At 36.5% G+C, this 19,439-nt stretch overlaps 5 protein-coding genes across 5 annotated transcripts; 2 read left to right on the top strand and 3 right to left on the bottom strand.

Moving 5' to 3' along the window:
• Positions 1–1,613: 1,613 nt before the first annotated feature.
• LOC17875369 (agamous-like MADS-box protein AGL82) lies at positions 1,614–2,474 on the bottom strand. Its single transcript, XM_006281742.1, has one exon. The coding sequence runs from the start codon at positions 2,472–2,474 to the stop codon at positions 1,614–1,616; it is 861 nt and encodes a 286-aa protein (XP_006281804.1).
• Positions 2,475–3,614: 1,140 nt separating this feature from the next.
• On the bottom strand, positions 3,615–7,297 carry LOC17875530 (FK506-binding protein 5). The gene is made up of 5 exons (XM_023777708.1): positions 6,199–7,297; positions 5,999–6,096; positions 4,424–5,920; positions 3,795–4,182; positions 3,615–3,705 (listed from the first exon to the last, which is right to left on the bottom strand). Exons 1-5 carry the CDS (start codon positions 7,295–7,297, stop codon positions 3,698–3,700), a joined length of 3,090 nt encoding a protein of 1,029 aa, XP_023633476.1. The 3' UTR covers positions 3,615–3,697.
• Positions 7,298–7,949: 652 nt separating this feature from the next.
• On the top strand, positions 7,950–12,158 carry LOC17874673 (ATP-dependent zinc metalloprotease FTSH 9, chloroplastic). The gene is made up of 13 exons (XM_006281510.2): positions 7,950–8,980; positions 9,122–9,187; positions 9,271–9,405; positions 9,492–9,557; positions 9,665–9,850; positions 9,949–10,035; positions 10,123–10,236; positions 10,321–10,445; positions 10,536–10,644; positions 10,722–10,847; positions 10,932–11,252; positions 11,333–11,456; positions 11,701–12,158. The coding sequence occupies exons 1-13, from the start codon at positions 8,123–8,125 to the stop codon at positions 11,826–11,828; spliced, it is 2,445 nt and encodes an 814-aa protein (XP_006281572.1). The 5' UTR covers positions 7,950–8,122; the 3' UTR covers positions 11,829–12,158.
• Positions 12,159–14,687: 2,529 nt separating this feature from the next.
• On the top strand, positions 14,688–16,896 carry LOC17876473 (cytochrome P450 86A1). The gene is made up of 2 exons (XM_006280258.2): positions 14,688–15,867; positions 16,300–16,896. The coding sequence occupies exons 1-2, from the start codon at positions 14,728–14,730 to the stop codon at positions 16,699–16,701; spliced, it is 1,542 nt and encodes a 513-aa protein (XP_006280320.1). The 5' UTR covers positions 14,688–14,727; the 3' UTR covers positions 16,702–16,896.
• A 437-nt stretch (positions 16,897–17,333) lies between these two features.
• Positions 17,334–18,853, bottom strand: LOC17876958 (transcription factor MYB119). The gene is made up of 3 exons (XM_006282130.1): positions 18,507–18,853; positions 18,273–18,399; positions 17,334–18,167 (listed from the first exon to the last, which is right to left on the bottom strand). Exons 1-3 carry the CDS (start codon positions 18,851–18,853, stop codon positions 17,334–17,336), a joined length of 1,308 nt encoding a protein of 435 aa, XP_006282192.1.
• Between the last annotated feature and the right edge of the window lie 586 nt (positions 18,854–19,439).

The following is a 19,439-nucleotide window of genomic DNA, read 5'->3' as shown; positions in this document are numbered from 1 at the left end:
TAATTAATTATTTTCATTTTTATTTCTAACTAAACATTTATGTCAATCTTATTTCCAAATAATCATATAATTAGGTAACAATTAAAATAAAATTATTATGAGTAAAATTATTAATTGGGATCCAAAATTCATTTGTGTAAAGCAAAAGATATAACTAAAGTTATTTTCCTATAAATATAACTTGACATCTACTTCTGAATCCAATTTTTAATACCTAAAGTTCTTTTGCCAAAAAAAAGAGATTATTTTATAATAAAATTTCATATTGAATATGATATAAAACCACATATATATATATATATATGATTTACTATCACATAATTAAAACATCTATTTTACGTAACTTTTTACATTTTATTTAAATCCTATTACATTTTTATTACATTTTATGAATTAATGAACTTCACTAAAATACTATTGAATTATAATATTTAATAAGGTATGAGTTATACCCTAATATCATATCCAATCTACACTCTACACTAATATCATATTTAATCATTTGTTCTAAATAATAGTCTTTCTTTTCATAACAATATAAATATCTAACCCAAGTTAGATTTTCGTAAAGAGACCGAACATAAATTCGATACTTAAGAGCATTTCATGATTGTTGTCATGTACATATAATAGACAGATATATTTGTTCATCTTCTTTGTTAATGTTGATGTAAACATGTGATGCCTTTTTAACATAAATTTATTTCTTTAGCTTTTATAGTTATGTCAATCTTTATGTTTGTTCTTAAATGGTTTCAATATTAATTTTATTCTTGAACAAATTCTACATAAAAATAATTCTTAATATATAAAAAAGATCTCATATACGTATATGTGAGCTTCTTTTCTAATCAATTAGAATGAAAATATCAAAGTTCTTCTTTTTCAAATAATATTCATCTGTTGATTTGGCTTTTGCTTTATCTTTTTAGTGTTTACATAGTTATAGATCAAAAACTCTTATATCTCAGGTGAAATATTTTCTAAATTGAAAAAGTTTTTCTAAGTAAGGTCTAAAAAAATCATATATATATATATAGGTGAAATATGAATTTTGTTTACTTTTAATATTAACAATGTACACACAAAAAATTAACATCAATTTACAATTGCCTACTATATTATGTATGTGCTAATTTGTATAACTTTGTTTTGATCTCATTTGGTTTCATATTTTTCAAATATATATTTTATTTACTTTTATTGTTTATAATGTACACAAATATGTTTTATATTAAAAGTTACTTATAAACTACATATCTTAATGTAGTTCTCAATTTCTAATTCAAATTAATATTTCATATATATCCCACGCATCGCGTGGGCAACTTTCTAGTAACTTATAATGTAGTTGTTTCTGTTAGTCAAGCTTGGTAGATGCAATACAAAGTTCAAAAATTTGTAAAGAGACATAGTAATATATAATCGTCTTTAAGGAAAAGTATACTACCTAGCTATATTACCTAACTGAAACCGAAACTTTTATAGAATGTAACATGATGGTGTTATGCCAAAAACAAACTTGACAAAACCAAGTCATCATATACAACAAAACCAACAGAAACAAAATAACTAATTAAAAAAACCCTAAAAACTAATTTAAGCTCTGTCATTCAAATCGTTTTCTTCCCTGAAAGATCCCAAGGAATATTAAACGGGACTTGATATCCCGCGAAAGGGTTAACATTATAAGCCGCAGGCCTTTGTACAACCGGTTCACGATTATAATAAGGTTGTGCTTGCCTCTGCATCAACTGAGTAACATCGTTTCCCTTTGACATCATCAAGCCTTGATTTAACCCCAAGCTGGTTAAGTTCTCCATGAGAATCGGGTCCATTTGAATCTGATCATCATGAGGTGGGATGAACGAGAAACCCATATTGTTGTAATTATTAGGGAACCCTTGGAACTGTGGCTGCTCAGGTAAGTACTGTTGCATGTAATGTTGTTCCATTAAACTCTGCTGGATTGGTGTGTCCATGGCTTGATGATGAGCCATAAACATACTACGTTCCTGTCTCATCGCAGCTTCGTGTAACTTGTTATCCACGGCACAGAATATCCCACATAGCTGCTCTCTTGAACACTTGTCTAGCTTCTGTTCCCAGCTACAATACTTATTCTCACTACTCCTAGGCACCCTCTTATTAGTAGTCCCCATATCCTTGGCTTTCCCTAAATCGTTAACGAAAGTTTCCACGTGGGTTTCTTTCTTGCAGGTGTTGGACACACTGTCTTTGTACTTGCGTATGATGTCTCTGACTTCTGTCTCGTCCCTCGGCCATATCTCTGGCTCGGAAACCACCTCATCGGTCGCCTTAGTGGGGCCGTAGACGATGAGACATGTTTTGACGCCGCATAGAGTTGAGAACTCCGCTGCCTTCTTGTAAAGATTAGCTTTCCTCTTCTTGTAAGTTGTAATCCTCGTCTTATCGTTCGCTATCCTCTGTAGGTTCACTATCTTCTGAGTCATCCTTTGTTACCTATGTTATTACACAAAACATACACACTTTTCTTCAATAAACAATATACAAGTATATAGAATAATTATTGAGCTTTTGTGAAAAAACGTTTTAGGTTTTTAGTGTTTTTCTCTAAGCGAAAATATAATCGTTCTTTTGACCCGACTCAATCACAAATCATACTATATATATAGCTAAATAAATTTGGAATCCAATCACAAATAAAAATAGATAAAAGACAAGAGTAGGAACGAAAACGAAATCAGTTTAGAAGAAAGAAACCGTAAGAAAATCCGACAAAACAGAACGAAGAGATCACAATGAAACGTGAAAAACCTTTAGAACCAAACTAAAGCAGACTTGTTAACAAAAAGAGTAAAGTGTTTATGCAAAAAGAGAGTATACTTACTTGGATATCAAAGCAAAGTTTCAATGAGGTTTTTTCTTTTTTTATGCGCAAACCATTTGTTGGGGATTCTGTCGGAAATATGGGTGAAATAGAGCTAATATATATGCGAGATTATAGATATTGACTTTTGATTTAGTTTGCGTTTAAGGAAGGAAGTCAAAGATCACGAGATATATCCTTTAAATGAACATGAGCGTTTAGGAAAGAATAATCAAAATTGGAATATTTAGTTTGCCAAAATGGAAAATATACTAATTTGACTATGCTACGCAAGAAAGAGAAAATGTTAACACACGGCAAAGAGGATGATATAAAACACAAAAAAAAAAAAAAAAGTATATTAGGTTATAATATGTAAATAAAAATATTAAACCGTCTGACTAAAAAGGAAAATAATTAAATGTATCTTACTCACTTCATCCTACTTCGAAGTCGACAGCTCTTAGAACCATTGTAGACTGTACGATGAAGGACCATTCTGCTAATATTGTGAACCCAAATCTTGTGATGTGTTTTGCTAATATAATCTTAACATTAAAACCAAAAACACGAAGCTAGTAATTCTTCTCTTAGATAATTCATAGTTCTTTGCTTTACAAAGTTTCAATTAGTTAAACAAAAAAAATACATTTAAATTAAATAAATGATACAACAATTTGTTTCACATGTTATAAATCAATCCTATGATTATAAAAAGAATCTGTTACACTTTTTCATTGACAATAGTGTATCTACAGTTAAAACTTTTCCTTGTGGGTTTATACCTTACGTGCAGCCTTACTCATTATCTTCACCATGCATGATCATGTGTTTATCATCAATGTGTCACTCTTCTGCAAAAAAAAAAAGAAAATTAGTAAGCATTTGGTTATTCACAAGGAAAATGCAAAATAGTCATCTCCGTTTTTGAGTTAGGACTGACCTAAGTCTCTGTTTTCGTCTTTTGTTGTTTCGGTCTCTGCATTTTGCATGTCCCCAATCATTTTTTTGGATTCTTCATTGTCTTCTCTAGGGACTATACCAATATTATTGTACAATGATTCTAAATTATGCTCTATCTTCTTTTCCATAGCTTCAACTTGCTCATAGAGTTTTTGGTTATCTTCATCATTATTCTCACTAGCAGCTAAGTCATTGGCTACTGGAGCTAATTCATTGGCTACTGGAGCTAATTCATTGGCTACTGCAGCAAATTCATCTTTATCGATATCTTGAGAGACGGTGGTCGAGCCAATAACATCTTCTTGCTCTAGTTGTTGGCTGATCTCCAATGTTCTTGGCGATATCCCTTGGGAAGAATCTGAACCACACTATTCAATGGATACAAAAATATTATTACTAAACTTCAAATCCAGAACCAAAAACAGAAAAGAAGCTAATACAAATTATTGTCTTAATAAATGACTTAGATAAAATTATGTATTGTCTATAGTAAATGACTTTAGATAAAATTATGTAGCGTTACATAACTAATTTGGTGGATTAAGATTAGTATATACTTTGAACCAAAAAATATACTATGTCAAAAAGTTTTAGGATAGTAAGTAAAACCTGTTGAGCCCATAGTTGTGGATCTTGTGACTTTTGTGTGTCGTCTGAAACTACCGATTCCATTAGTAACTCTGATTTTTCTCCTTCTTTTGAGTTCTCCTTATCAGTTGACTCCTCTAGTGGTGACTTATTATTATCTTGGACTTGCAAAAGTATCACATCACTTTTATCTTCAGCGTTTTCATCGTCTTTAACCAACTCTGCATGAGGATGGCTCAAAGATTCTTCCATGACATTGTGAGTTTTTTCTTCCTCTGTTGGTATTGCTTTCTCATCAATACCTTTGACTAGTTCCTGGCCATTTTCTCCCATTACCTCATTATCTTGTAATTCTGAAAGAACATGGCGTGGAGAACTCTTCATATCACTTTGATGTTCTTCATTTTCTTTTTGTTTTGTTATTTCCTCAGTAAAGTTGACTAATCGTGATTCTTCTTCTTCTTCTACCTCTCTTTCAAATGATTCTATACAAGGAGTGTCCAACGAAGCATCCAAAAGGTTCTTAGTTGACTCATGTTCTCCTTGAATGATATCCATTATTTGGTCTTTCTGCTGATGATCAATGATATCTAACTCAATAGCCTTGGGAGATCCACAAAGATCATCATTTACTACTTGTTTCATATCAACCACTTCTTCATCAATCAAAGTCTTCATGGATGAATCCATAGTAGTCAGAGGTCTTAGGTCAGTTAGTTCTTTAGTAAAATTATTCATATTCTCCGAGTTACCCCCGTCGATGGAGTCCAAAATTGTTTCAGGTTCTTCTGTTATGGACGACAGTGATGCACTTGTATGAAACAACATGCCTTCAAAGTTTCCAAAGCTTGTAGGCTTGGACACATCACTGGAACTAGAAGGTTTGTGCTCAAGAATATCTTTGGTTTGGTTGCTATCATCTAACAGTGACATATCATCAACTGTTATAAGGTTTTCATCTACCATCGAATTATGATCCGGATTGGCCTCAGGTTTAGCCCCTTCATACTCATTGTTCCCCTCTTTTGATCCAATTCCACTTCTTGATTCGTATTGGTGAGAGGTCCTCTTGCGTGATTCCTCATTGCGGACGATTTCTCTGTCAATATCTGTATCATACATATAAGATTCTCCACCATTAGACCAGTCATCAAGCCAATCAACTGTTGTAGGAGGTGAACCAATCTCTGAAACTTCAACTTGCATATCCGAGGCAACTGAAAATGTTCGACTGTGCGAATTTCCGCATTTGCGAGGGTAAAACATGTTATGATCATCTAGTCTTGGCGCTACTAAACCTTTAGGCAATGTGCTTGGAATGTTGTTTCTTGTTTGATTCACAAGATAGCCAGGGTAGTTATCCATGGATTGGCATATAGCTTCCCTGAGCTCTGCTTTGTTCAAACGGCTGAGTTCTGGCTCACTTTCTTCTGAACAACTTGAATCATGATCATCTTCTTCTTCTTTGTTTGAATCAGTCTCGTCATTCATTTCTACTTCTTCTTTGTTTGAATCAGTCTCATCCTTCATTCCTACTTCTTCTTTGTTTGAATATGTCTCATCATTTATTTCTACTTCTCCTTCTCTGCTTTTTACACTCTCAACGCTTTTATCATATTTCTCTATTGTATCAACTTCTTTACCATTACATGGTAGCATATGTTCAGTATGATCCATATATTCATTGTCCAAATCTGTAGTAACAAAAAAAAAAAACGAAATCATTGTTAATTCACATAGAATATACAAACAAGTGTTGTTAATTAATAGTGAGAATAATATTTGAAATATATAACCTAAACGTTTCCTAGTAGTTAAAATATCTGAAGCAGAAACTGGACTGTTCATACACTGAGCATGTTCCGGAGAAAAAAGAGCAAAGCGACAGAAGCTCTCATGACGACAAAAGAACATATCTTTATGGTTATTGAACAATGAAAACTCTTGATCAAAGCTATCTCCAGTAAGGTTAGGTCTTTCCTCTTGAGGATCATAAGGAATATCAAAAGGGTTTCTCCCTTGTAACATCACAGAAGGTGCAGAGCCTGGAACCTGTAATCCTGTACCAGTAGTAGCATCTGATGAATTGTTCCGACGTTTTTCAAGTGAGTTCCTTGAAACCGTAATATGAAGGTGGTGGTTGTTGTTCTGTCTAGGGCTAGTTGTTTCTTCAGCTTGAAGCTTACTCCTTTGATCTAAAGCTAGTCTAAAGAGCCGCCTCGCTCTTCTTCTAGCGATTAGCGACTCTAGTCTCTTATTTCTCTCAATCTCTGAAATCCCATGTTCGTTAACATTACTCATCTCTTCTTTACCATCTGATGATTCTTCATATTTTATCTCACAGTTGCAAACCATTGACTCTTCAACGTTAAGATGACTCAAATCACGAGAATCTTCTTCATGATCTCCAAGAACCACCTTCTCCTCCTCGTTGTCTTCGTTTACTAAACTGGCTTTGGGAGACTCTTCAAAATGAGGGGTACGACCAAGGAGATCATTGTAAAGAGAAGTCAAGATAACTTTGTCTTTCTCTTCCTCGCTTGTTTGTGAATCCCATTCTTCAACTTTCATTCTAGCATTCCGCCTAACACTTCGCTGTTGTTTCAAATGACATCTCTTGTCTCCTTTTCTACAACTCTTTGGCTCCGAAGATGAATACAAGCTCGAAAATCTCAATCCTAGCCTTTCTCGGGCGTACACTAGAGCACATGCAAGGACCGGCGACGAGTAGATCAAGAAGAACAATAGAGAAGGGAGGAAAATGTAAAGCACGAGTAAAAACATTGAAACCCCGGACAAAACTGGATGGTTCTTCATAAAATTTATGCTTATGCTCATCGAAGATCCAAGAATTTTCCATAATATTGCGATGGTTTCTTTCCCGTCAATGCCCATTTTCCATATAATCAAGAAGATCAAAGTGATATCAAAAAAAAATTTAAAAAAAAAATCAGAGATTTAGCAAACAAAGAATTTGGCATCCAACAGGAAAATAAAAAATCATAAATGGAGTTTTCAAATTTAGATAGTATCGTCTGGAGATCCTCTGTTTCAGGATGTTAAATTTTTCTAATTTTTGTTGTTTTAAGTTTATTCGATACAAGTAATTAAAACGACAAAACAGAAAACGAGCTACCTAATTTTCTGTTAATTACAAAGTTTAGGGAAAATATGGCAAAAAATTATGATATGGTCCTCAGTCTCCTACAACTACAAGCCAAGCTAGACCAAAAAAAATTAAAGATTAATTACATACGATGTTGAAAAAAATGTTTTTGTGACAAACTATAATCAGAAAAAAATAATAATATTATATCCATGAAATTTGTGACATGATTATCATGTGGGCCTTTTCTGAGAGCCCCCTAGAAGCCAAATGGTGGCCCATGTCCACCGTTTAAAACCTGTGGTCAGGAAAAAACCTGAAATATCATCAACCATTTATCTTTGTCCACGTCACTTTAAATTTCATTGATCCCTGTACTTCTCACCACAGTGGATTGCCACCTTCAGATAATCTTTCTTACAAAACCGAACTCCGGCGTTATCAACGGTGGAGATATCTCTCTTTCTTAGATCCAACGGTTGAAATTCGAAGTCGTTGTTCCCAGTAAACCTCGCGTTCTGTGGTGAACCAAAAAAGAAGATTAGATTAAACAGTGTGTGTGTTGCAATGTCTTCCTTTGATTTCCTCAATTTCTAGGGTTCCGAAAGGTAATAATGGCTACAATCGAATTGCTAAGTTCAGGAATCCGAGATAGGTTTCGATTCTCAACTTGTTGTAGTACTAGTAGTTTACTGTATTTGCATGCTTCGAGCTTTTTCCGAGATCGGTCATTGGGTTTTCGTCAGAATCCGTATCGATTTGTTTCCAATTCAATTCAGCTTCCTCACTCACTTGCGGGGTCGAGAAGTCATGAAAGGTTCAATATTTGGCAAGGGTTTTCGAGGAAGAAGAGTAGTAGTAGTAGTAGTAGAACGATTGTGAATTGTCAAGAAGGTGATCACAAAGCTAGCTCGAATGAGAGGAGAAGCGAGGGAGAAGGAAAGACGAATTCGAATTCTTCGAAGCAGAAAGGAGGGAAGCAAGGCAAGAATGGGTTATGGTGGTCTAAGGGGAAGAAATGGCAGTGGGAACCGATCATTCAAGCACAGGAAGTTGGGGTTTTGTTATTGCAATTGGGTATTGTTATGTTTGTGGTGAGACTGCTCCGACCTGGAATCCCGTTACCCGGTTCGGAGCCTCGGACACAGACGACGTTTATGAGTGTACCTTATAGTGATTTCTTGAGTAAAGTTAATAACAATGAGGTTCAGAAAGTGGAGGTGGATGGTGTTCATGTTTTGTTTAAGTTGAAAGATGATGGGAATTTGCAAGAGCTTGAAACTAGTAGTAGTAGTAGTAAGCTCTCTGAGTCATCTGAGACTGTGCTTAGAAGTGTGGCTCCGACTAAAAGGGTTGTGTACTCCACCACTAGACCGAGGGATATCAAGACACCATATGAGAAAATGCTTGAGAATAATGTTGAATTCGGGTCACCAGATAAGCGTCCTGGTGGCTTTTTCAACTCTGGATTGGTAAGGCCGTGGCATTGTAATGGTTTGTTTTCTCTGTTTAGAAGTCTGGCTTTTTTCAAATGCTTTTTTTCCACCTCTGGGAAACGCTTAAATTGAAAAAGTTTCTACCTGTTTTTTTTTTTTTTGTTGTTGTTGTTTCAGATAGTTCTGTTTTACATCGCAGTGCTTGCAGGGCTTCTCCACCGATTCCCTGTTAGCTTTTCCCAGGTTTGCACAGTCATGATATCGTAATGTGGCTGTTTAAGTTAAGGTCATGTTCACGTCCCTTAAAAGCTATGAGTTATACACAGAGTACAACGGGACAGCTGAGGACACGCAAGTCTGGTGGTCCTGGTGGTGGAAAAGTTTCTGCTGAAGGTGAAACAATCACTTTTGCAGATGTTGCTGGTGTCGATGAAGCAAAGGAAGAGCTGGAAGAGATTGTGGTAGGTTCATTTTTCCATATAGATGCTGCACTGAGCTATGTTCATGTTCTTGTTAATTTCTCTTACACATGGCTTAACTGTTGCAGGAATTTCTTAAGAATCCTGATAGGTATGTCCGTCTCGGTGCTCGTCCTCCTCGTGGTGTCTTACTGGTGAGTTAAGTAATGTAGTTACCACTTTGGCCATTTCCTAAGTATTATTTATGCACAATGTATGGTTAATATCTTTGGAATTTATGGCTTTATTTCCTTTTTGGTAGGTCGGTCTTCCTGGAACAGGGAAAACCCTTCTTGCAAAAGCTGTTGCTGGGGAATCTGATGTCCCCTTCATAAGTTGCTCTGCAAGTGAGTTTGTAGAGCTATATGTTGGCATGGGTGCTTCACGCGTAAGGGATCTTTTTGCACGGGCCAAGAAGGAGGCTCCGTCAATTATATTTATAGATGAGGTGCGAATATGTATCAGTGTTAAATTACCTCCTGTACTTTGTAACTATGTAATCTCAAACAAAAAAAAGACACTTATCTGTTTTCTTTCACTTTTCAGATAGATGCTGTCGCGAAAAGCCGTGATGGTAAATTCAGAATGGTTAGCAATGATGAAAGGGAGCAAACATTGAATCAGTTGCTCACCGTAAGTTTGTAATCAAGTGGTTTTCCTGCCAAAGTTGCTTTCATGATCTTTGCATTATCCATTTATTTGTCGGGAACTGGTTTACAGGAGATGGATGGTTTTGACAGTAGCTCTGCAGTAATCGTTCTTGGAGCTACCAATCGAGCTGATGTGTTAGACTCCGCCCTGCGTCGGCCTGGGAGATTTGATCGTGTCGTTACTGTTAGTAGAATATGTTGCTCTGTTTACTTATAATGATCATGCAGTGTAATATACTTTATCAACGCTATCTAACACTTTTTTCAGGTGGAAGCACCTGACAAAGTTGGAAGAGAATCCATTTTGAAGGTACATGTTTCAAAGAAAGAGCTTCCTTTGGGAGATGATGTCAACCTAGCTAGCATTGCTTCAATGACAACCGGTTTTACTGGGTAAACATTTGTATTTTATTCTTGACCTGACAGTTTTTCTTGCCTGCTTTTTCTTGAATATCTAGTCAACTTTTATGTTTGGTTTTATAGGGCAGACCTTGCAAACCTGGTTAATGAGGCTGCTTTGCTAGCGGGAAGGAAGAGCAAGATGACTGTTGAAAAAATTGACTTCATTCAGGCTGTTGAGCGATCTATAGCAGTATTGTGTCCTATTCTTCTGAGTCTATTGTACAGCTCATCAGAATTTGTTTCTTTACATTGCCTTGTTTCTTTCAGGGAATAGAGAAGAAAACAGCAAGGTTAAAAGGTAGTGAGAAGGCTGTGGTTGCAAGGCATGAAGCTGGGCATGCTGTTGTTGGTACAGCGGTTGCAAGTCTTCTTCCGGGACAGTCTCGTGTTGAGGTAAAGCAATGAAACTGCTTTGTGGAAAGGCCTAATACTAATGTTTACATGTGTTAGTTCTCTACTAATCCGTGGTGTTGCTAGAAATTAAGCATATTACCAAGATCAGGAGGGGCATTGGGCTTTACATACATTCCTCCAACGCATGAAGACAGATATTTGCTTTTCATTGATGAGTTACATGGCCGCTTGGTAACACTTCTTGGAGGTCGTGCAGCTGAAGAGGTAGTTTACTCGGGGCGTATATCAACAGGTGCACTTGATGATATCAGGAGAGCAACCGACATGGCTTACAAGGCAGTAGCTGAATATGGTCTCAACAACAAAATCGGACCCGTCTCTGTTTCTACACTTTCTGCTGGTGGGATTGATGACTCTGGGGGTTCACCATGGGGAAGAGATCAGGTAACATTATCTTGCATAAGCTTCCAGTTAATCTTGTTCAAAATGGAAACCAAACTCAACATGTCAGGCTTAATTCGCAGGGGCATCTAGTTGATCTTGTTCAACGAGAGGTGACAAATCTGTTGCAATCTGCTCTGGATGTTGCGTTGACTGTTGTTCGTGCTAATCCAGATGTATTAGAAGGGCTCGGTGCTCAACTGGAAGGTAAACACATTACACCACTGGATATTAATACTGTCTTCACCGAAATAAAACATGGAACCAGCTTTTTGAAAAAAAACAAGAGATTTTGTATTCTCGTGTGACCAAGTAAACGGCTAGTGCATTCAAATAGAACATGGCATGATATTGAGACTGCCCACTGGAATCACATGTTGATGGCCTTGTTTCATAGTCTAGCTCTTCAACTAGTTGACTCTGTTTTGAAAACATGTACACATGGTTTCAGATGAAGAGAAAGTAGAAGGTGAGGAGCTGCAGAAATGGTTAAATAGAGTAGTGCCGTCAGAGGAACTTGCTATGTTCATCAAAGGAAAACAAGCTGCTTTGCTTCCGGCAAAAGCTAGCTCCAGTTAACATTTACAAAGCCTCTTGTATCTATATCTCTCAGGTCAGGCCTGTGTAAGTGTAAGCATCCGATGATGACTCTGCCACACATAAAAGAATTAAAAAGCTAAAAAGGATCTACTACCTCCCTAGCGAGCAGGGCCGTCGATGACTTTAGTATGTATAGAAAAGAAAAAGCTTTTTACTTGGTATTTAACAGAGCATGTGTTGTAATATTTGCTACCTTTTTTCTGCAAAGATATTGGCAATTGTATTATTGTTTGTTCCACTTGTATATACAAAGACCATTTGTGTGAATAAACAACTTCATATGGGAAAGATGAATCCATCAAGTCAAAACCATGTGAGATTTCAACAACATTGAAGCCTTTAAGAAACATTTAGCATTTATCAATGTATGAAGAACCAGTAAGTTAAACTTAAGAAATGCCAGCAGAGTACATAGATTAGACATATTTTATCTCATTTCTTGGCAAAGAGACTACCAAAGCCGCCGTTCTTCTTCTGTGGCACCGCCACCCAGTTCTTGCCGCCGGAAACGGTTTTCCGGCCAGTAACGGTGGTTCCGCCTTCTTGAGTAGAGGATCGGTCTCGTAGAACTGATCTTGCTTAGTTAAAATGCCGAGAACGAAATCGATGATACTCTTCTCTTCTTTCGTGCTGCTGGTTCCTTTAGCCCCCGTGGCGTAGACTCTCACGGTGGCCGGAGCAAAGGACATTAGAATCGACGAAGCCATTGATTCTTGTTGTCTTGTGCTCTGTGTCTTTCTATTCAGCTTCCTTTCGTGTGGCTAGCTTTAGTTACAAAGGGATTAGACTGTCAGAGAATCTGAGCTGTTGGATCGTTTTGACATGAGCTCTCCACAAGTGTCTTATATATCCTGTTCCCAGTGGCGGAGCTAGAAAATCTATTTACCAGGGTCAAAAAAAATTTCAAACCAAAAATACGTAAATATAATTAAAAGCATAACAATTACCAACGACAAAAAAAAACAGTAACAAAACTAAATCACACAATAGGTCAATAGCTAAGGAATTTCTTTTTAAAATTAGAATCTAGTGTACAGAAAATAATGTTAAAGTACCTGAAATTTTACTCTTAAAACTCTTGAATTTTGGAACAAAGAAGAAGAAAGCTCATATAGTCACGATCTGAATTGCAAAAAAGAAGAAGAAGCTAAACCGTTTTTGTTTTTAGGTTAATAATAATTAGACAAACAAATTAAATGGACTTAACAATATATATATTTACTTAAAAGAAAAATTATTGGGCTTAAAGCCATGTACGTTTTAAAGTTTCACAAGGGTCAATTAGTATTGGACAAAATTTCATATGGGTCAATTATCTTATTTGGTAAGGGTCAAAATATTTTTTACATATACATTCAATTAATTTTAGAAATTTCATCAGGGTCAACTGACCCTGGTCCCTCTTCATTGCCTCCGCCCCTGCCTGTTCCTCTTTTTATCCATCACAAAACTCACAAGTGTGTATTTATTCGTTGATTATGCTGATGATTAGGATTTGCATGGAGAAATATAGATGATGATGAATATGGAGGTGTCACGTGTCGTTTCAATGAAGCAGGTTAACGTGGCTTTTTGTTGGTCCTTTTATTTTTTACTTCTTCTTCTTGTTTACACAGTCACATTGTTGTATTTTAAAAAATTGTGGATTCCATATGTAGTGTAATTATTTAGTTTTTAATTATTTTTAAAGACCAACATAAATGTATTCCATACCTATTTTATTTTGTAAAATGTTTCGAACGAAGGAAACTGGTATACTTTTAGGATTGGGTGATCTGAAATTTTGACTAAAAGTCTATTAATTTCATGAAAAAGCTAATTATTGGTTAGTAAGTTAGTTTATATAATAATTTTTCACAAAAATAGTTGAAATTATTAGTTAAGTTCATTAGTATTATAGATTTGTACAACATTGTGGATTCGGCGAGATATATTAGCTAACCCTTAAAAAATCCATAGAATGTATTTCCTAGATAATTTCATTTATTGAGACCAAAACTTAGACTATGTTACTATCAATATGTGTATAAAAAGCCACAAATAAAGATAATGAAAATGTGAACCATAAACTATATAGCAAGGCCAGATTTAGCCACATATGATCTTTACCAGTTTTGATTATTTTGTTGATTTGTTACTTTTATTTTATTTCCTTCGTCGTGTGTTCCCTTTTGCTTTTCGATCTTTCGTTTTAAATCTTTCGCAAGTGCATACACAGTTTCTTAGAATGGGCTAACTGCCATTGACCAAATCTTTATTCTTGAATCAACAATTCTAAGATCTTGTAGCTAGGATCGTTTCATATAAGTATTTTTATCGGTAACTAGTTAAATTCCTACTAATATTATTTAAAGAATAAAGAGATAAAAATTTGAAATGCTTAATTATTTCATTTTTGCTTAGATTATGAAATTTTCTGATTTTGAAGGTTGAGTTTGTCAATGCCATAAGAAACATTTTTTTCTAGTTTATGTTCATGAAATATCTTCGTTTAGTCTCAAGATGTTTTATATATAATGTGAAATACAAGTGCAAATTGATTAATTAATAGAAACACAAAAATCATAACATATAATCGATGTTTTAAAGGAAAAAAAATAATAACCATAACTAAACTGTAACGGGGAAATTTATTTGCTTTCGTGTTCTATTATCCCAAAGTATACACACAATAGTCTCATCTTATCGACCCGAATTCAAAATTTCCTAACTACTTACTCCTAATTGTAACAAATTAAAACATTTCTTACTATAGCATATATTACAAAAATATATATGTTTTCCAAGATTATATAAATACGCACATCCCTCTTCTTCACCATATATGTCTCTCATCAATCTTTCCATACAACAAAAACAAAAAGCCTAAACCAGGAAAATGGAAGCTCAATACCCTATCTTAACCGGCTACGCCGTGGCCGCCCTGTCAGTCTACGCTCTTTGGTTCTACTTCCTGTCCCGGCGACTGACCGGTCCCAAAGTCTTACCGTTCGTAGGAAGCTTACCGTATCTAATCGCAAACCGTAGCCGAATTCACGACTGGATCGCTGATAATCTCCGAGCAACTGGTGGTACGTATCAAACATGCACCATGGTGATACCTTTCGTAGCCAAGACGCAAGGGTTTTACACCGTGACGTGTCACCCAAAAAACGTCGAGCATATCCTTAAGACACGGTTCGATAACTACCCTAAAGGTCCGATGTGGCGAGCGGCTTTCCACGACCTGTTAGGACAAGGAATCTTCAACAGCGACGGTGACACGTGGCTCATGCAACGTAAGACAGCAGCGCTTGAGTTCACTACTAGAACTCTTAGACAAGCCATGGCTCGGTGGGTTAACGGGACTATCAAGAACCGGTTGTGGCTTATATTAGACCGGGCGGTCAGAAACAACAAACCGGTCGATCTTCAAGATTTGTTTCTGAGGTTGACTTTTGACAACATTTGTGGTCTGACTTTTGGGAAAGACCCGGAGACGCTCTCTATCGATCTACCGGATAATCCGTTCTCGGTGGCATTCGACACCGCGACGGAGGCTACTCTAAAGAGGCTTCTCTACACTGGCTTCTTGTGGAGGATTCAGAAAGCGATGGGGATTGGATCGGAGGACAAGCTAAAGAAGAGTCTCCAAGTCGTTGAGACTTACATGAACGATGCGATCGACGCTCGGAAAAACTCTCCCTCCGATGATCTTTTGTCGCGTTTCTTGAAGAAACGTGACGTCAACGGCAACGTTCTTCCGACTGATGTTCTTCAGCGTATCGCGCTCAACTTTGTTCTCGCGGGTCGTGACACATCTTCTGTGGCCTTGAGCTGGTTCTTCTGGCTCGTCATGAATAACCGGGAGGTCGAAAAGAAGATCGTCGATGAGCTAGCGACGGTTTTGAAGGAGACACGTGGCGATGATCAGGAGAAGTGGACGGAGGAGCCGTTGGAGTTCGACGAGGCCGATAGGCTCGTTTACCTTAAGGCTGCTTTGGCTGAAACGCTGCGTTTATACCCTTCCGTGCCTCAGGTGAATTATACATATCATCACTTTAAATTTTTTTATTATGTCGTACATGGGAACATCATACATTACGCTTATGCCCTATAGAGATTTGCATAAATTAAAGACTTAACACGAACACGGACATTAGTTAATTATTACGGATATATTGATTTATGTCTTATGTAGAAGTTCCTAAGTTTTGTAATAAACTTTTTATAACTTAGCTTGCATTTGACTAATTAACTCCGTAATTTTTCCTTTCTAGCTAGAATCAAATGACTGTTACGATCATATAATTAAATTTTACTTAATTTGAGTTATTTTTTTACCAAAAAGAAATTGGCAAAATTAACGCAAAATTACTCATCATTTATTTTGTAAATTTTCTTGTAACTCCTCATATTTCATAATAAAGAGCTGTGTGTATAACGTATTAGTAACGTTCCAAATGACCAGGATTTCAAGTACGTCGTGGACGACGACGTTTTGCCGGACGGGACTTTCGTGCCAAGAGGCTCAACGGTGACCTACTCGATTTACTCGATCGGACGGATGAAAACGATTTGGGGCGAAGACTGCCTCGAGTTTCGTCCGGAACGGTGGCTCACAGCCGACGGTGAACGGTTCGAGACTCCCAAAGATGGTTACAAGTTCGTAGCGTTCAACGCCGGACCAAGGACTTGCTTAGGAAAGGACTTAGCTTACCTTCAGATGAAGTCGGTGGCTTCAGCCGTTCTCCTCCGTTACCGGCTCTTTCCGGTTCCCGGTCACCGCGTTGAGCAGAAGATGTCGCTGACGCTTTTCATGAAGAACGGGTTACGTGTGTACTTGCAACCTCGTGGTGAGGTGGTTGCATGATTAATAATTTAATTAAGGGTGTTATGGTAAATATGTTTATCATTTGAAGTTTTAAACAACCTACTTTTCCTATGTTTTTCTCCACCTACAAAAATACGTACTTTATGAATTTATGATATATATATGCACTTTTTGTGCCTTTGTTTGGTTAAAGTTTGTTCAACTCTTTTTGAATAAAAAGGTTTATTGGTTTTACTTTGAGTATAAAATATAATTGAGTTAGTGGAGTTAAATATAGATTGATACCAATGTCGTAACGTAAGTGGGAATCAATTTCACACTAATATCTAAAGTGTAAATATTAGCCACTTAATTACTTAAAGTCTTGAACAACATAACGTAAGATGAAAACTCAAAAAAAAAAAAAAGAAGGATTTTATGTATAATTCGAAGATAGTCAATAATCGACTTCAAAGTGGCTAGGACATAAACCTTGAGACCCAAAAAAAAAAGAAAAAAAACCTTGAGATTTTGATACGAGAAGCAGCTTGGAACTTATGCATGGTACTGAAAGTTCAAAGATACACTTAAAAGGACTAAGTTGTTAAACAAATGAAGAGATGGGTATAGATAAAATGATCATAATATAACGTAACATCACATGATCATGGCCCATGCATGGGAATATATAGCTAGAACGATGGGAAGCAGATGTTGCTACCTTGAATAGAACCAGAGAGCATCTCTATCAAATCCATCTCTCTTCTTTCGCTTGTAGAGTTAGCTTGAGGCTCAAGAAACTCGTTGTGGCCTACGTGCTCTACAGTGGTGGATGACGTGGAAGATGAGGAAGACGGGAAATGAGTGTCCAAGTAGGAGGACGTCGTACCGTTCAACAAATAAGATAAGTAGATATCAGACGCAAGGTGAGATGTATTTGCAGGAGCTGCGATCGTTGCCTCTTGATGATGAGTTCCAACGTTGTTGTCCAAGTTTAGGTTTGGGGTATTGATCACGAACGCAGATGATGAAGGCTGAGTTACTTCATCCGAAGTTTGGGTCAGACCTATATTCTCAAGAGAAATCAGGTGGTTTGCAAAGATGTTTTGTAGGTAAACCAGCTCTTCATCATATGGATCGCCGAGGATGGACGATGCAGAATCTCCATCAGAATAGATCAGACGATCAAGATTAGGTGTAGAAATAACACTGATGGTGTTCTCATTCTTGTTCTCGTCATCGTTCTTGTAAATGCCATTATTATCTATGCTTTTGATGTAGTCTTGGAGAATGCATGGCCTTTTAGCTGAGGGAGAGACATCGCTATCGTTGGTATCAGCGTTTGATTCCCGTTTGTGTTTGTGTTTGCGTTTTGAATTTTGACGTCGTTTGGTCGCATTCCAATGGTTCTTGATAGAGTTCTCCGTCCGTCCTGGAATGAGTTTTGCGATCTCTGCCCATTTGTTCCCGATTCTCATGTGCGATTCAACAAGAACCATCTCTTCTTCTTCACTCCATCCATCTTTCTGATTTTTGTTTGTTTGGCAAAAAAAGTAGATATCGAGGGACATACATCAAAACCCTAGATCTAGATGAAACTAAGTTATACGGAGAGAGATCTAGAAATAAACCTTTATATCAGGACGGAGATGATTATGCCATCTCTCACGACACTGTTTGCCTGCTCTTCCCTCAAGTTTCTCCGATATCAGCGCCCATTTCCTCTCCCCATGTTGCTTCACCAATCTTATCAACTTCCTATACATATACATATACATGTTCGTATTAACAAAGGCATATACTAAATCTTTTGACTCTTGCATGAATCAATCTACATTATAAACATTGTATTGATCTATATATACCTGTCTTCTTCGGCTGTCCATTGCCCTTTGATGAGGTTTTTGTACGGTCGTTTCTTCGTACTGTTTTGAGAATATCTGGCTGCACTTTTAATAGGGACCACTTGTCCAATAGGGCTTCTGTTAGCACCATTAAGGACCAAGTGTTTCTCCCTCGTCTGTCCAAACGTTGTGTTCTCTTTGTTGTTGCTTCTAGTTTCAATCATGGACATTTTCGTCTTCACGATCGGTCGGTCCCTAGAACACTCTCCTTTCTTGGAACACAAGGCATCATTCTTTTGGCCGTACAAGAATCTCTCCACGGCTGTCAGCGGCGGCGCAGCTCCATGGAGAAGGCAAGAGTCTTCCATGGAAAAAGAAAAAGAAGAAGAAAAGATTAGTAGAAAGGACAGGAGAGCACAAATCAAAGGAGATTAGTTTAGCTAGTAATAAGGAATATGAGAGAACTTAATGAGTTGCTATATAAATTCAAACCAATGAATGACCCATTAAATTCAATTAGTATTATTACTTTTTCTAAAACAAATAAAATTAGCCTTCTAGCTATGAAATTTTAATTTTTAAAAAAGTTTTAGAAGAACTAATAATAAAAAATCTGTATATTTGTCCTCCGAAGTTGAAAATAATGAGCTAAGGAGACTACAAAATCTGATAACTAGAAAACATTGATACTATTTGTTTATTACTATAAGAATCTATACGTATTAGTCACTAAATTTCAAATCGATATTTTTCCATAATCCTCTCTAGTTTCCTATTGTACTCTACAAAGACGCTTATATTCAGAAAATATCTACGAATAACCAAATGATTATATATAAGTCGATTACAAAATGAGGAAGAATAAAAGGGTCAAATTTATAGAACATATCAATATATTATTTAATATTTAGTAAATAATACTTGTTTGACAAAACTATTGAACTTTGAGTCTTC

This window comes from Capsella rubella, unplaced genomic scaffold (genome assembly GCF_000375325.1).
Source record: "Capsella rubella cultivar Monte Gargano unplaced genomic scaffold, Caprub1_0 scaffold_8, whole genome shotgun sequence".
NCBI classification, from domain to species: domain Eukaryota; kingdom Viridiplantae; phylum Streptophyta; class Magnoliopsida; order Brassicales; family Brassicaceae; genus Capsella; species Capsella rubella.
Note: the sequence above shows the minus strand (reverse complement) of the source record. Positions and strands in the feature narration are given on the sequence as shown.